Source organism: Larus michahellis, chromosome 8, assembly GCF_964199755.1.
Source record: "Larus michahellis chromosome 8, bLarMic1.1, whole genome shotgun sequence".
NCBI lineage: Eukaryota > Metazoa > Chordata > Aves > Charadriiformes > Laridae > Larus > Larus michahellis.
Window position 1 is genome coordinate 836,631 of NC_133903.1, and position 18,511 is coordinate 855,141.

The 18,511-nt window shown below is 41.3% G+C and overlaps 1 protein-coding gene across 2 annotated transcripts in view; it reads right to left on the minus strand.

Moving 5' to 3' along the window:
* The window catches only part of BAIAP2L1 (BAR/IMD domain containing adaptor protein 2 like 1), a 41,115-nt gene that overhangs the window by 5,996 nt on the left and 16,608 nt on the right, over positions 1–18,511 (minus strand). For both annotated transcript variants that reach the window (XM_074597560.1, XM_074597559.1), the window contains 6 exons: positions 4,289–4,350; positions 4,120–4,191; positions 3,667–3,804; positions 2,219–2,371; positions 1,605–1,757; positions 692–842 (listed from right to left, as the gene is read on the minus strand). In XM_074597560.1, coding sequence (XP_074453661.1) covers positions 692–842; positions 1,605–1,757; positions 2,219–2,371; positions 3,667–3,804; positions 4,120–4,191; positions 4,289–4,350 — 729 coding nt within the window. The remainder of the gene's footprint in view (positions 1–691; positions 843–1,604; positions 1,758–2,218; positions 2,372–3,666; positions 3,805–4,119; positions 4,192–4,288; positions 4,351–18,511) is intronic.

Below are 18,511 nucleotides of genomic sequence, written 5' to 3' on the forward strand. Positions count from 1 at the left end.
AGATGTTTAACAGAAGACAACTTAAAAAAAATTGTATGTTATTTGATCAGGACAGTATATTGTAAATGCATTTTTAAGGAAGAAATGCTGAAATTGCTATTATCACATTGAAGAGATCTGCATTTCGTATGTTATGATCTAGGCTTAGTTCTTTCCCTTCCTTCCCTATAGCAGAGAAAGTAAAAAAAATAATGTATGTGAAACAGAAAAATCTTCATAGGATTTTACACTGCGGGTAAGAACACCAAGACTGCTCATTTTGTCCCACGTGCATTCTTCCCTAACTGCCACATGGCCTTAAGGAAACCAAAGCCAGCCTGCAAGAGTAGTTTATGTTTATTTGTGTGCACTGAAGTGATCACTCCAATGTATCTTGTTCAAAATTATAGAATGTATTCTTCTGCTAAGACTGGAAGTCATACGAGCAGTTAAGCTGGGTTAATCAGGGACACACAGACAGTAACTAAAATAGAATCTACCTATCCTGACCTGTATTTTACTGCAAACAATTCTTCTCTTGTAACACGTATTTCTCCTGGCGGGTGACTTATGTAAATACTTTGTAAAGACCATTCCCTACGCCTCTATACGTCCTGGAATTCACATTATCAGAGCAGTCAAGGAATCCTAAATTTTGAGCACTATGGTATGTCATTTACACTTACATAGTTTGCATCAAAGCGACACTCACCTGCTGAATTATTTAGTTTTTCTGAAGACGTCTTTGGAACTGTCGCAGGATTGTTAAACATATCGACGAGCGGACTGGTGTACGCCCTACCTGTAGGAGCAGGGGGCACCTTCGATGCATTTTCATAATGAGAATAAAAATCATTTCCAATCTAGAGTCATAAGAACAACAGTATCACGAGTCGGAGGAGACAGCGACAACCTATTTGCAACATTAAATTCTAGAAAGCAATGCTTAAATATTCCCAAGTGATACATATTTAGACCCATCAGAAAGTCCTCATGTTCCTATGAAATTGCTGATAGAATAGTTTGTAAGAGGCTTCTGTCCCTTGATAAATGTTTGTTAGTGGGAATGCTATGATAGCTCTTTTTTCCACAAATAGCACAGTTACACCTAGATAATCTCCAGATATTTTTTGTAGAAGGTTACTAATATCATTTAGAAGTTCAACAACTAATGGTGACATGCAAACAGGTAGAATTTAGATTCTGTACTCTAATACGCTAATAAGAATCATGAAGGGAGGAAGGAAAAAGGAAAGAAAATAGAAAATAACATTTTCTTTAAGTTCATATTGAACTGAGTATGTAGTTACTATTACTTACAGATAAGAAGGTAGGAAATGGAATGGTTAGAATAAAAGCAGTTCTGAGGCTGGGCTCTGCAGAAGTGCTGGGCACCCAACTGAAGACCGAGCCCCGTCGGGGTGGGTGCTTCCGCCTCCGACACTCTCTACTTTCCCAGTTGCAGAGCTTCAGTCTAATGATTCTGCTTTCACACCCAACCGCAGCATATTCCACAGAGGTACATTACAGACTCGACCCCAAACGCTTCGGTACAAAAGCGGCCAGTGAGGCCGCTCCGCTCCCTTTTCAGAGAGAGAACCTTTAGCCATGGAAGGACAACGTACCGTGGTATTTCTCTCTATCATTGGTGACGGCTGGGGAGTGGAACCAGGTGTCCTTATTTCATCTATCATCATTCTGACCTTTTCAGGCACTTTGGTGGCATCACTACAGATTTCCTGCCACCCAGGCAGCTTGGATTTTAGGAAGTCCGCACACTGCATCCAAGTTTAAAAGGTACTTGTCAAAGATACACTTTTTCATAAAATTGCACAGACCTACTTGTTAATTTTCTTTATACCAAAATGAGAACGCCAGCAAAATGGACATCTTTTCAATGATATTCGTAAGTAATAGCTCTTTGAAACAAATAACACGTTGTAGAAAGAGACTGTCCTTCTTCAGGATCAGATACTGGAAATACCAGATCAGTCCATACTTTTTTTTCTTAACATATAATTTTTAAAAGTCACAGTAACCCTTTATTGTTGCTACAATACGCTTAAGAGAATATCGCATTGTAAATGCTTTATATGAACGGATGACAGCACTGGCCTGGCACTACAGTGCTCCTAAGTGCTATTTACAGCAGCCTGAGCCACATGCTGCCGGAGATCCTAAAGATCTCCTATATGATTAGATTTCAGGAGTTTCATTTGTTTACGCTTGTGCCGCTGACCTGAACATGGTAGAAGTGCATGTGCTGGGTAAAGCTGCAGTGCTTGTCAACCAGAAAACAGAACCGTCTCTTCTCTTCAAGGAGAGCTTCTCTGCAGCCTTCTGCAATGAATCTCTGAATATCACTCTGTCGAGAGCTCACCGTTTCCAGATACTAAGGAAGAAAAAATGACCATCTCTGAGTTGTATTTGATACTATATCCAATCACCAAAGCAAACTCCAAAAGCCTTAGCAAGAGCTTTTGGAAAGACGAGGGGAGACAGGCTGGCTCTGCTTCCAAGTCTTTCTCTTTTCCTGCACACTCCTGACTGCCCGGATCTCACGGGGTAAAGGTACATTCCCATCACAGGCAGCCAATAGTCGATTTGGGTAAATAAGCTGCAGTAAATAAGAAAATGACATCAAAGCAGTGACTGTGCTGAGCAGTTTTAGTGCCACAGGTGTTCTAATTAGACTAATTACCATCTGCTCCATAGCAGTTACATTACTCTCACAAAGCCACCTTGAATCTCTACTCATTTTAGAGAGGGGAAAATGAGTTACTAAAAAGACTAAACTAGATTTGTCCGAGGTTATGAGGATTCATGGCTAGACTGGGATTAAATGCTAACTCTTGAATTCTCAGTCCGATACCTTAAAAAAAAAATAACTGTAAGGAATGCAGGGTAAAAGACGGGTAGAAAGAAATAGGTGCTAGTACTATTTATGTTTACTGTACCTTGTTGTAAACTTGGCTTTCTTTGAGAAGAAAATTAAAATAGAAAAATACGGAGAAAAAATACATAAGCTACCACAAAATGAAGTTATTGTGCAAATAAAAATACCAAGGGCAAGTATTTTTTGAGAGATACGTGACCACCAGAATACGACCGAGCTATTTAAAATAGTTTCTCGTCACTGCCTTGCCACCTCTCGTCTCGCCTGAAGATGGCGATGCCGCTCCAGGAGCGGTAGCAAAGGCGGTCAGGGATGGCAGAAGGTGGCGTTTGCCTGCTTTGGGAAGGTCTTTTACAGCAAATTACTACTGAATTTGCATGGCGTAGCTGACTCCCTGTGTAAACCTCTGCATAAAGGTGTAGTTACAGAGGCACTTAAAAAAATAAATAAAAATCAAGTAGCGGTCAAGGGATGAAACCTAGAAACTGAAGCCAAAGTCTGAATCCAGCAGGGCGTAATTTCAACTGGAACACATCCGCTGGGCGCGCATTTAATATAAAGCAGCTTTGAGGAACCAAGATGTTCTTTGAAACTGTCGAGTTTAATGGTTGCCAACCATTATAGAGGAGTTGTGTATTAACTAATAACACTGCATTTACAAAAATTGTGGGAAGCTTCAGAAATCAAGTTTTAAAACAGACTCAGATGTGACCTGTAATAGCTTAACATTTTCTGTTGACCAGTTCTCGCACAGAGAAAGAAACAAATAACTTAAGAGACAATCCACTGACCTCCATTTCTTTATGCTCATATTTCAGTACATTTCGTGCTCCTTGGCTTTTCCTTCTGATTTTTTTCAGCTCAGCCTGCGACTTCTCTAAAGAGTCTAATTTGCTTCGGTGTTCAGTTTGGTACCTCTTTAAAGTTGCCTGCAAGCAAAGCATTTAAAACACCTCATGATGCACTCAGCCTGTAACTGGGTAAGTGACTAAAAAGCACTGCCATCATCCATGAGATACTGCTAATACACATCGGATGAGTTAGGAAATTGCCTTTCGCAACTTCAGTTTAAAAACGCGTTGCTTCCCGTTTTAACTCCAAGTAAGCATGAACATTTTTGCCATGTTTATTTATCTAAAACTCAATTCTAACATATTCATTAGTTGTTAGGGAACAGTTTCTGATAAACTCTTTGACTAAAAATAGATAAATAAAATAGGACTTTGGGAATTGGATGTACTTACATTCATATATTTTACATCCAGGTCTGTTTTCTTCTCCAGTTCAGATATAATTTCTTTATGGAATTTTTTGAACTTTAAAAGCAAATGAACGAAGGGTTATTAAAAATTGGCACAAGTAATTTATAATTTCAAAAGGAAAGTAAATTAAAAAAGGAATTGTTTAACTTACACTCTCCTCTAGACTGTCATTAAGTTTCTTGTGTGTTCTTGAAATTTCTATGAGAACTTGGCCTGTTGATAAACATACGACCATATTTGTTTCTTTCATAGAGTTCTGAAGTTAGTTAACAAAAAGCAGTAATAAAAAATATTTAACAAACATATTTATTAACTAGAATATATTTCAGAGGGCTAGGAAGTTTCTTGCTGTTGCTCATCACAGCTGTTTAAATAAATAACTAGATCTGGCCACAGACAAACCAAGAAGCTCCTAAGTGATAGAAGAATAATTACTCATACATTATTATGCAAAAGGGACGTTGAGTGCCAGACAAAATAAATACTTCCTTCTCTCCAGAATAGCTCATATTGGTTTAGTAACAGCCTCTTTTCTTGCCAAGTCAGAGAATAGCACACAAGGACTAGAGATCTCTGTAACTACCCAAATAGCTGCTATCCATTTTTTAGTCTGAGAACTAAACCTTTATGTTTATTAACTGACCGCACCTTCAGAATTAAGAAACCAACCTTTCACATCCATTCACAGCACACCCACTAAAACTGACGTGATACATGTGCTGACTAATTTCCCGTGCTGTTTTATCAGCGATTACAGCCCGACTGCACGGCATTAACTAACAGCCAGGCAGCAGCAGACTCTCAGCATCCTCCCAGCAGTTCCAGAAGCCACCCAGTGCTCCGCCGTCTTCCAGCACAACCTCACACAGCTCACTTTTGACCACCAGCGGTTAAAAGCTGGACTGTTTCATTTTGCTTTCAGAGGGTTTAGAGGAAAAACACCTCAGTCCTTTGGGTGTGGTTCCCTGTGCAAACCAAACTGTGCCTGCCGCAGTGCTGCCCCGGTGCAGCCAGCCACGTCCCCTGTTTGGGACACAGACGGCCACGTCGGCCCCACTCCCTGCTCTGGGCCAGCACCGCACCCCGCCAGCGTGCCAGGCTCCTCTGGCGATTGCAACACACTGCTGAGACGCAGAGTCATAGCATGGCTTGGGTGGAGGGGACCTTAAAGTCCTCCAGTGCCACCCCCCACTAGCCCAGGTTGCCAGAAGAGTACTGGGAAGTGTCCTCACGTGTGCAGTTTGACTTCACCCAAGTCAGAGCTCTAGACAGTTACAGCTCTGGGAAGTGCTGGGCCACCATCGGATTCCCAAATGGTGGCACCTGAAGGTCTCAGCTAGAGCTGTGTTTCACTGTCCCTCCACCGCCACGCCAGGAAGAGCAGCTCAGTTCCACGCGGGCTGGCTGGCGTGCCTCCTCCGGTTATCCGTCTCTCCCGCAATCGCCTGGCCGTTATCCCACCATGAAGTACGTGCCAGCCGGGTGTCTGCAGTATCAAACTGCAGCGCTGCTGCCCTGCTGTACAGGAGCCCTTACAAACCCGCACGCGACTCTGAGCCTGTACGCTGGCGAGTCGCTGCACGGGGCTGCTCTCTGCGTCCCCTCCTATTTGTTACTTTACACAATTCTCAGTTTCCTTTTTTCAAAGGGGGAAAAAGAAAGGATGCATTAACTGTTCAAGGTGCTGCTTTACAAATCTTGTTTCCTACCATCCATGTTCTTTGAGAACCCCTCCTGAGTTAGTCAGCAAAGACTTAGCATCCTGTAATGCTTCAGATCCTGCAGCTGCACACAAAAGCTTCCAAAAGGTGCAGATAATTAAAAAATTTGGCTAAATAAAATGAATGACAGAGCTTTTCATGAGATCCTTCTTATCTTCTCCTTTCTCAACATCCCCCCAGCCACCAAAACCTGTCTCCGTGTGGTGCCTGTTAGTGACATGGTCCCCTTCCCATATAACACGGGTGCCTTCCCACAGTGTCTGGGGGGTGTTACCACCTCTCTCTTCTTAGCTCATTCTCAAGCTACGGCATCTCAAAATCTTCATTTCTTTGGACTGAGAACTGTATCTCCTGTCCTGTGAAGCAATACGACACAGCAGATCTTTAACTAAATAATGTGAAGTGTGTGTCTGCATTATTGTTTATGGGGAAACATGAGGCGGTTCAGGAAGAAAAAAATCATCTCTCCTGATTTTTCAGGAATCCCTCCTCATGCCTCTACAGCTCCTTGCTCAACAGGCTGCAGGGGACCAGGACACAATGAAGGAACCAGGACACGATGAGAACAGTCAACCCCTTGATTAGCACGGAAAAGGAACTCCCACTCAGGATAGTTGAGGGGAAAGACAGACGTGCTATTTTTTTTTTCTTTTAATATATATATTATTTTTCGGACTCCTGTACAGCCTGCAGAACTGTGCTTTTTTGTTCATATTTGAAGTTTCTGGTGACTACAGAAATATAAATGCTATGAGAAATGAGAGGTGCTACAGTAATTAGTTGCTCACATGCAAGAGCAAAGTAACTACGAAGGAGTTCCATGAACAGCTGAAGAAGGGAGATGAGGCAGCCACCTGGTTATTTTAAGGCTGTAGAAGTGAAGGCCCTTCGGTCCATAGCGTTTCTGTTTCACCCAACTCAACTGTAGAGATACATTTTAGACTGTAACAGGCTTTTGAAATGGGAAGAGTTTTGTAAACACGTGACTGCAACTTGAAAACAGTGTTAAAAGAAATTAGGAAAAAAGAAATCAAGAAACACAAAATGACAAAGTTCGTTTGGTTTTAAATACACAGACTGTAAGAAGTTACAGGAATTCAGGGCGAGTGTTGAAAGGGCCCTCAAAATAATTACCCTTACAGATTTTTGTTCTTTTCAAAATGCGAGTCTGCTGCTGGCGCAGCGCAGGGAGGAGCCCTGGGCAGGGACAGACCCCACAAGGCCAGGCATTGAGGGCTCCGGCTGCCGCGCCACAGAACGGCCCATTCACCTGGGGAGAACGGAAAAGCTGAGGCTGGGAAGCTGCTATTCCTGTCTGGCACAGCTTGGGCTGACTGCAGCCTTCCAGCTTTGAATGCTTGCTTAGAAACAGGGGCTTTCACCTTTACTGCAAAGAATACTGCCAAAGCATGTCCTGAAACGAAGAGAACTTGAAAGATGACACTTCCTTCTAAATGGTTTGTGCTGGATTGTTTTACAAGTTTATTTTAGAGTATTCTAGAACACTTTAAAGTAGTGTTTTTAGATATCAGTGACTGTATCTCAATTGCATCTTCTTTTTCTCTCAACCAAAGACTCCCTGTATGCTGTGCATCAGGCAAAAGCCATTTTATGCTGGAATCTCCCTCCTGCCACCAGTAATCCACAGGCACTGGAGGTACTGGCTCACCCATTTAATTTCCTCTTTCATGTTTTGAATCAACGTTTTGAAAAGGACCCATAGTAAGCACACTCTGACCTATTAAGATTTACATTATCGTTTAAATTATAGTTCAGATTCTGCACTTCGAATAAATACAGAACATTTTTAGAGTGAACATACACCATGTTTTTTATTGCCAGTTTAAGATAATAGGTTAGCCACGTTTTGATGGCCCTCCCAAGAAAGATTTACACAAGGAGACAAGTTTTTTGTAGGAGACTAATTCAGGAAAGGCAAAACAACCCTTAGCCTACATGTAACAGTGCCCAAGTGGAACGGAAACCGAGCAACTTCAGTATAGTATTTTGATTTTAATTACAATGGTAAATTATAGAATAGCTCTAATAAAGGCAATGGGTTACTCTGAATTAATAACAGCATAACCTAAGGCCAGGCTCTAATGTTCAGTGATTATCTGTCTCATAAAAAGGTTCAGAAAACTACTTAAGGTGAAGACAAAAATGTATTTCTCACAACAACTAAAATATTTGGCTATGTATGAAAGCTGCTCATGATCAGGTTTTATATATGAGAGCTCATAATACACAATAACCAAACATTAACCTCGTCCTCGTTTACTGGCAAACCCCAAAGCTATCGAACACGACGGCATGACCAGAGCGCACGATAACACACCACGGACGCCCCGCTTGTGGCAGACACACTGTAAACTTCAACCAGTTTGAGGCATCAGATTACACAATGAATTAATAAACCAAACCCACCGGTCTCGATGATAAACATAACTATTAACGTACCTGCCTTTCAAAGCTACTTTTTTCTACTTTCCATTCCCCAACACCCCGAAATCTTTGTGACTAAAAGAGTACATTAAATATTCCCACATCTGTTTTAGAAAACAAAAACGTAGTTGTAAATGTTTACAGATACTTGTTCTGTTATTTTGCTATTACCTTATAACTGCGCTACAGGGAAGAGAAGAAACAATGTCTTTCAGATAGGGATTTGGGCGGGAACATCTCAAATACACTAAATAACTTGAAAATAGTTATTTTCAAATAATTGAAACAATTCAATTGTTCAATGAAACAAACAATTCAATGACACAAACATTTCTCATATGGTTCTGGAAACCATGCTGCGTAATACAGCTATAATCTGAAATATGACCATGACCAGTAATGCCAAGTTCCATTGTAAATTTATTTTAGTTTCAAATTGGTTCAATGCACAGGTAGAAAGATCTTTTAAGCTGGATTTGTGGAATATTTTTGGGCTTAACCAAGGCTGTTGGTTGTTATCTGTTTTTTCTATTGAGAAAATAGAATGGACTAGAATTCCATTAATGCTGTTGGTTTTGTTAGGGTTTTCCACAAGTGTAAAAAAACCCAACTCACTAACCCAAAACGTGTCCAGGTATTTCTCCATACACAGCATCCCGTGAGCAAGACGACATCCTTAAAATACCTTCTTCACAGTACATGAAAACCAAGGAAAGAAATTTCTGACAGAAATACTCCTTGTAAGGCCAGAAAGCAGAAGGTGGGCAGCAGTTACAGCGTGGCCGCGCTGCTCTGCTCTGCTGCTCTTCAGCTGCTCGGCTCGTGCCGACTGTTCTTACGACTAGAAGACTTAGTTCAAGTTAGAAACAAAAATGGAACTCAATCAAATATTATCCGTGACCAACAAAATCACTTAAACTTTTAAAAGACTAAGTAGCTATATTAGAATCAATAAGAGTATTAATTGCATCACCTTACTTGAAATATACTTCAATATTGTTTTATTTAGGGAAGGTTGCTCTTGAAAAACTTCAAGGCTCTTAACTTAGGTGTCTGGGAACGGACCAAGTGCTCAACTATATCCCTCCTTTTTCTCCTGTTGTCCTATTTTGCATTCGGGGCAGGTCTAGTAACTCCACGTCTTAGAGATGAAACCACATAATTATTTACATTAAACAGGAGAAGGAAAGGCTGAGTCAAGGCTACCCATGGAGACAGTAGAGTTGCGGTGCGTCAGGAGCTGCCGCTTCCCTGCCAAGCCGCCCTTACCCAGAAGGCAGGCGGTTATGGCAAGGGGAAGTTGGAAACAAAGTCCTTGAAGCCGGCAGCCCCTGAAAGGCAGCAAAATAGAAAGTTTTGAAGGACTGCAGTACAACAAATAAATATGATTGAAGAAAACATAACATTGGTCAAGCCTCAAATGCGCTAAATTTATCATTCTTTCATAGGAAGGATTTGTTGCAGAAGGATTTAATTGTGCAACAGATGCTTTAAAGAAGGCAAAAGGCCTTAATGGAATTTAACGTGAAAGAATAAAATCATAAAAAAGGACAGAGTAATGTAAAACTTCCCAAGCTCTAACTGTACTTTGCTTCTAATACTATTTGTCCAGAATGCCTTAAAAAGATCCCACAATCTGTAGAATTAATACTAATATGCACATAAATCAATAGGACTAGGTCACGTCTGCCTTTCCTTACTGCATGAACGCACATGAAATAGGAAGCCAGGAGTAAATCTCTGCAGTTCCTTTTATAAAATGGCATTGACACATGACGGTTCAAGGCCAGTTTTTGAAGGTGGCTGCAGAAGGTGAAGGGGAAGAATAAAAAAAGAATAAAACCTACAACAGAGAAGAGCAGAAGATATCTCAGAGTATAATAAAGTTTACTGTACGTGCTAGAGGTAATGCCCTGAAGCAGCACCTCCAAACAGATAGTTATGTTTTGCTAAAACAGCAAACACATAAATAAAATCCATAAATAAAACAAAAATAGAAGCAAACAGAACTTCACATTCTACATGGCATTCTCAGATCAATTTTTATTTTAAAGTATGCAGAGTTCTCACTAAGGCTGTGAACAACAGATATGTTTCTGCAATATAACAAGCAAATGAGTGAGTTAATTTAAAACCGATTAAACACGGGTTAAAGGAAATGAAAAAAACTCCACAGTACAATGGCTGAAATCTGTGTATTCACATACAAGCCCAGTAAAATAAAATCCAAAAGTGATATTGATTATGAACCACGAGGAATGAAACTGAACATTATGATATTATTGGACATGAAAAATAAAATTTCGGGTACTACACAGTTAAAGATATATAAAGATATAAAAATGTAGTAGTTAGCAGCATGTGTTGTCAGTTGTTTACACTAGGCTCCGACACAAAATAAACTGCAGCAATTATTCATTTAACATACAAGTAGTCTCATGCTTTCAGCTCCCCTTTAACTATGTAAGTATTTCACATGAAGTTGCTTTCAAAGCATCATTTCTCATCTAAGGTTAGCTCACAATATTTCAAGTCATTACCTGAAACTGATTTAATGCTCACAGTTAAGAAGTTTCAATTTCTTTACAGCTCAGTTTTATCACTATTTTTTCACAAGTTCCATTACTTCTAAACATTTAAAATCTTTTTAGATTAATTTTACAGTCTGACTGGTGCAGAAGAGATAAACAGACTTCCAAAGCTCGTAAGACCCTGGAAGATGCCTGAGCCAAGTCCCATGGCAGCGAGCGACACGCAGGATTGTACCCGGCCCGGCCACTGACTTGCGAGGTGGGCAGTGGGGGGGTTGGGTGCTGATGAGCTCCAGCGCTCTGCTCTCTGCTTCTCACAGGGCTTCGCTGCCCACGTTCCTCACACGGCTCCCCAGGGAAAACATATATTCTAGCCCAGACACAGAGCTTTTGTGTCTGGCTGGCCAAAGTCAAAACTTCACCAAGTTAAAAAAAAAAACAACCCAAAAGACAAAAGGGTACTAGGGGTGCTACAGCCTCTGTTTTCATCCAGTCAAACAACTCCTTTCCAGCTACATCACAGCCACAGCGCTTTAACAGGAGTCCACGGCTGGGTTAATCAGCAGGGACTACGCTCTAGGAACAACATACTTTCTTCTATGGGAAGAAAAGGACCTTTTACCATTTTACGTTTAAAGCGAATGCTGCACACTAAATTCTATGCTTCCCAAAGTATTTGCTTTATTTTGATATGCACATATTGTACATACATTCGTATAGACGTATTTGTATAGTATGTACATACAAATACCTGTCTACATCTCACTGCCAGCCCGTCCCCTCTGTATGGAACCAAACAGCATGAGGGGAACGCACAGAAGATAAAGCCGGCCAGTAGCTGCCACGGCTGTTTTCCCCGGCCACCCGCTCTCCCCGCCAGCCCCTCGCGCCCAGCCAGGAGCACCAGCCCATTCCACGTTGCGCTCAGCGCGAGGAACAGAATGAGAGAGTCCGGCTCTTTGAGAATCCTTCTCCCGTCTCATAATTACGCAAAGAGTGAAGGGATGGAGCACAGGTACTGCAGTAGCCTAGCACTTCTTGTTTATGATACCAATTATGATCCCATTTTATTTAATTTTCTAATTCAGGATTGCAATTATGTAGTAATCTTTTCCTTGTCCTAAAACTTCGTTGACAATCATGTGAAAGAAAATAATGTAAAACTGCATAATGAAGTACTTTCCCAATACATAAGACAGAATTAAAATTGCTTGAATTAAAATTATGATTTTTCTTTAAAACTTTGGAATATTTAAGTATTAAAAGATACAAAGAACTCCTCAGCTCTTTATACCTCAGAAAGTCTATGACTGTTTATAAAAGTCATACTCAGTTAAACCAAAGGATCAACTTGCTTTTTAAATGGACTTTACTTAGACTAAAATTAATGCCAAATTCTTTCAGCTTGACACAAGTGATTTTAAGAAGTACTACAAAATTCATACCATGCGCTCCATGCTATGAAGTGGGCAATGAACTGCTCATAAACCAGCTATTCCCACGTAAGGCTTTACAAGAGTGAATACTGACCAGATCATCACTTAGACTCTTGTTCTTGGTGTGATGCTCCTATTTTACAATTTTAACCGGAACAAAAACATTAGCTTACATTGTACTTTAAAGAGCAGTGTGACTTTATTACAGCTTTAGCAAAGTTCAGTCTGCTAGTCTAATTCCCCTTCCTCTCCCAAGCTGTTTTGATCTCTTAGTCAAAAGAAATTCAGAGCTTAGAATTTTTTTTAAACCTGCTATATCATTGAACAGATGTTAATTAACATGAAATATTCATCTTGTTTCAGATGATTGGTAAGCATAGTAACTACATTTTGATGTTAAAAAAAGGAAAAGCATATACCAACCATATGAATAATGCATGAAAAATGGCAAGCTTGTTTTTCCACCTGTTACTCCATTATAATATACGTGAAGGTTGCTGCAGGCATTTAGTTTTTACTCAAACATACAAACCCACGATGTATTAAGGTATGTATCTCAGAGACTGATCTGTCATAGGGCCTTGAAAGCCTTACACACAACAGCTTGTCATCCTGCAGCCGCAGCAGCGTTAAACAAGTGACTGCAATCCCTACGCGGGCAGCTGCGGGGACGTCAGCGCCACGGCCGCCCCATGCCCCAGTGGGTTACTGGGGGGAGAGCATACAGCAGAGCTTATTGCTGGTCTTCAGCAGGACTGGAACCAACAAATCACGCTAGACAGCAAAAACTGAAGTTCTTTATGGGTTTCCAGTGCTAGAGAGGATAAATATTTAAGTTATCGTTATAAACGTTACATGATATTCAATAAAAGGAATCACTGCAATTTTTATTACAGCAGTTTGGAACTTCCATCGGGTTTCCCAGTGTCCAAAAAAAATATAAATCCATACCCAAAGCAAGCTGAAAGTTTTGATAAAAGTCTTTTTTCTCAGAAGTCCAAAACAACTGGTTCTCCCCCACTTCCCTCAGGAATGTTAATGACATCTACAACCAATACTGGGGTTTTCTTGTTCAGAAATAATTCATCAATTAAGAGCTGACTGTACATAGAAAATGTAGTTAGACCTTCGGTTAAAGGACTTAGAAGCCAATTACATATATGATGTCATTTTCTTCACAATGTTCTCATTTACTTTCCATTTTCCATCTATTTCTCTCACTGAGAAGTCGACTAAGTTTATTTTCTCTACACAGCTCAGGCTCGTTTCTTCGCCAAGAGACCTGCCCGGGGGCAGCGGCGGGGACAGACCACGATTGCGAACATCAGCTGAGACAGCGGCTCCCACACGCAGGGCCAGCTCCCTGCAGGCTGGGCTAGCCCCCTGCCCACTGGGCCAGCCCCAGCACCTTAGGACCGGGCCTGGGTAAGTCTGGGGCGCTGCTGGGGAGGCCCAGCAGCACCTGGGAGCTGCTCTCTGCTGGGCAGAGACCAGCTGCGATCTAGAAAACACTGCGTGCACACAGGGCGAAGTGCAGGGCGACCCTTTCAGGTCTCCGCTGCGAGGTGAAAGATGTCCTTGCTACCCGCGAGACTCACGTGAAACGGGACTGCTCCAGTGCAGTCAGGATGCCCTTTGTGGTACTTCTGCTATTTTCTCAGGCCGTTGAGGCGTAACATGAAGATATTAATTAAGGACATACTCGAGGATATCAATTAAGTACATATTCACTGTGAGCATTTTGAATATCTCATTTTTCCCTCGAGCGTGTGTGGACACATATCACTATGGACGTTCTGTGCTAAGCCACAGCACAGGAGTAGGCGCGCTCGCAGGGTGCTCGCAGTGGCAGGTGTGGACACGTGCGCTGGTCTGGTTAACGCTGTGACTGTCACACTAGAAGGATGCATCTCGAGGAACCGAACTGCCAGTGCTACTATGAACTGTTAAGTTACGCACCCCCAGAAATTCAGGGCTGTTTACTGTGAGAATGTTATACCCAGATCTTATCACTGACCAAAATCAGGAGAATCAGCTTCAGTTTATGTGTTGCCGGGGAAACAAAAGGGAACAGAATACTGAAATTGACTGAGAAATACAACCAATTATCTAGAATTTAATCTGAAAAAATAACTGGAAAAGTATCACTAAAGTCCTGTGTGTATCTGTCATCTTTTCTTCCCCTGTCGCTAGTATTCTGCAACAGCAGTGCCCTGCAACTGTTCCCAAGGAGCCTCGCGTACTCTCATGCTCTGTTCCTCCCTCCAGCTGTTTCTAGAACCAGAACTTTTGCACCTTATCCAGCAGTCTTCACAGCAGAAGTTACAACAACATGATTGTCTACAGAACAAGCTTTTTTTCAGTAGTCTTACAAGAACAATCATCAATATAAATTCTTAAGCATTTAGATTCTTTATGTTTAATAACAAACCCACCTCTCGTCCACTCTGTTTCTTGGTAGGATCATTCTGTTCTATATTTTAGCGGGGAAAGATTAGAGAACTTTGAAACAACCACCAAAAGATCTGAAGGTAACCACTGTTTGTTCAGCTTCATTGTATGATGCTGCCTGGTCACTTGTTGTCCAGGACATGTTCTGCAGCAACATTCTTCACTGATTATTTATTGCCTTGTGAATTCTGTTTATTGTTAGTTGTGGCTCTGGGTATCAACATGGTAACAGTTTTCTCTTGCCTTTCTTTTTGGTTCGTTAACAGCAGAGCCCCCAGTATTCCCCACCCTTCAGGAACACTGACTTGCGGGATCTTTTGCCAGGCCACCGGCAATGAATATCTGCTCATGAATATCTGTGTAGTTACATTGATTTATAAACCAGTGAATAAACACAGCTTCCAATAGCTCTGCAATAGATGGCCAGGCAGATTACTAGATGTGGAGTTAAGCTGTTCTTATTTAAGAAGCAAAAACTGAGGGTTTTCTTTCTTCTAGCAGACTTTTAGCAAAAGTTTACCTGCAGAATACTGAACGTCAAAAGCCACAGCACTACTCCTAGAGAAAAAAAAAGTATCAGTATGATTGTTTGACTTCCTTTAGCATAGTAAGTGACCTTGAAAAGCAGAACTATGAATAGCAGGAATCCTCTTCTCATCAGGAGAAGTGTACCTAGCGAGGCTGGCTCATGTCCTCCCCTTTCTCATAGCGGACTGGAGGCCTATATAGCACAAACCAGAACCTTACTGCAAAATTAGAAGATACAAACCTCGCTCTGAAAAAACACACAACTATTTTGTATTTCCTTTTCAAGATAGCGCTCCGTGCACTTTCCTTTTATAAGAAGAGAATGGAGCGGCTTCTTCCAATGCAATTTCATTATAAATACAGTAGAAGAGCGTTTCATTAATGCTTCACAGGAAGAGCTGGCCTGATGTACTACCTACTTAAACTGCAGCCTCTAAGGTAACTTCCCAGAGGTTTCCACCAGATGAGGTGCTAGAGGGGTTCTGTAGTTGCTGCCACACTTCGCTTGCCTTTCCCTCCAACAGGGTCTGTTCCGAAAGCTGAAGGTCTATAGGCCAGAGGAGAGGGCGCCCACGCAGTAAGAGGGAGAAGGCGCGGGATGTCTCTAGTTTCAGCGCGGGGGAGGGACGGGTGCCAGTGTCATCTTTCTGAGACACCTGAAACAGGATTCCAGCTGAGAGGGTTGATTTATATGCTAAAGTGAACCAACAACTCGGCCCCCTTTTTATTCCTTTTGATTGAAGCGCAGCTACCTACATTCATCCTAAAGGATGGAGTTTTCTCTTTTCCTGCTCGGAGCTCTGGAGCTCTCAACTGTGAGAGTGACACTCGGGCTGTATCAGAAGAGATGGAGCTCTGAAAGCACCCGCTCAAGTGTCAGTCTTCCTTATTAATCAGGAAGGAAACAGACAGTTTTGAGTGACAAATACTTGCAAGATTGTGTTTTAAAAAGATGTTATTGCCTTAAATTACAGTCTGAGTAGAATTTTTTCAGCAAGGAGATACGTTCTTTTTAGCAAACTAAGAATTTTCCAATTCAGTTCCCAAAATTTTTCTGTATGACTTGGCCACCTAAAGCTCAGTTTCTGATACAGAAAGTCTCTTATTTCTGCAAATAGAAACGAGAAGAGAGAGAAAAGCCCACCGGGATTCTTTTAGTTGCAAATGTAAAAGGAAGCGCTTATCACTGGGAAAAAAAAAATCAGACAGGACTCTCTATAGATTGAACTTCACACTACTAATTACATTCACATTAAATTTACATTATTATCTAACAGTTTGCTTCAAAAACGCCTAGAACACAGTTACTGAAGGATCTCTATGATCCTGTTAGAGGTTACTCAAGAACTGTAACCCGCTAGCCTACTCCTGCAGATTCGTGAGAAAAGCTAACATTGGATAAATGGCCCGGTCACTAATCATTAGCTTATTCTCTTAACTGACCCACGGTTTATCAACCTTGGCTCTCAAATCTGCACTTACCCCAATGGCTCGAGCCCTTTGGCTAATGGCTCGCCAAGAAAGGAGCCTGCTATAGAGAGCCCCTGCCCCAGCTGCCCGTCACAGCCCGCTGGGATGCTCCGTCCCTGCCTGCACCACCGCAGCGCTCCCCACGTGAGGTTTGGTACTCGACAAAGCATGAAAGAGTTGGAGACCTTGAAAATTACACCACTTTCTGAACAAACCTGCATTTCGTGACTACGTTCAAATATCGGTAGTCACAAGACAGGGAGAGGTGGGGAGAAAACACCTCAAAACTTCTGCTGAGACTGTCACACCACAGAGCAACCCTGGGCCAATACTTGTTTCTCTAGATTACCTGTAGTGGTTTTTAAACTAGAAAATTTCTCCTGAGAAGAACCCGTTCTTTTTCCAAATTCTTACATTTCAGCATGTAGATGAGCATAAGCTTTTGCGTACCTATTTCCAGATAAGTTGTAACAGAATGAGACTATGAAAAAAACAAAAGGCCTATAACGCAGAGTAATCTTTAAATAAATTAGCAGTATTGGTTAGATTAGGGAAGAGATTTTGTCTCCTCTGATTTTCCCTTTAACACGCTGAACTTCTGCAATTTAGTTCCACTGGTCAAGACCACGCAATGTAATGATTTTCTTACAATTTGGCTTTTCATAGTTGGTCTAGCAAGGACTAGTTTACACTTACTAGTTCTTGAGCAATGACTTCAGGTACAGACCCATTAACGTAATTGCTGGTGACTGCTCTAGATACCGTTGCCACACAACAGACGAACTGGAACTTTACACCCCCAATAGAATGAGCTGTAGTTACAGTAACCGGCGGGTGCTGCGAGGATAGCTGGGAAGATACAAGCAGTAATATTCCATGGGGGAGCAGGAAATAACTTCCTGATTCCTTGAGCCAGCGAGGGCTCCAAAGACAGCCTGTGTTACTAGAAGAGACAGTTTATTAAAATCATAACCACTAAAAATTGATAAGAATAAACCGTAAAGCTTCATAAACCCGTATTCTGGGCAAGAAGACAAGGTTAGCAACACCTCATGGAAGTTACTATTTCAACACTCCATCAGTGGTATAGTATCTGTGTGAAATTATTTTTAGTGCATTACTGAAACACCAGCTTTTGTTGTGCTGATGCGGTATGCCAAAATTTGAATAGTATGAAACCTTAACAATTTTAAACGTGCAGTTTCTTGTTTCCTATCTTTTCTTCCTAGTGGGATTTCCAAACGGTGCCTATGAAAGAAAGATATGCAAACTCCATATTGCAGAATAACTTGAACTGCATAAATTCCAGTTATGTTCCTGAATGCCCATAGCCAAGTCTGAGGGACTACAAGCTTAGACATTTAGGGAAATAAAAAATTAGAAAGAACGTTGACCTAAATCAACTTATCGCTTATTCATGAGGACTGTATTATGAATGCAGTATGTTATTCTACTTCCTCAACTTAACTCATATTAAGTTATTCTGTATTAAAATAATTCAGAGAGCTTCAAGCAGACTTGGAAGATACAGATACCTAGTACAAAAGCCCTGAATCAGCTGGAATATCCAGATTTCCATTTCACTCTCCTTTCCCCCTTCTGCTCCAACCTCACTTGACAGAAGTCAGCACTTTCTGGCATTTTTTACTTGATTTTTGTGCCCCGCTTCTTCTCTGCCCTCTATGCATTTTACCCTCTACTTCAAAAAATTCAAAAATTTGCTTTGCTATTTCTTTTCCATTTCTGTTTCTACCCTGCCAGGGGGTTGTCATCCATTTCACTGTCCTATGAC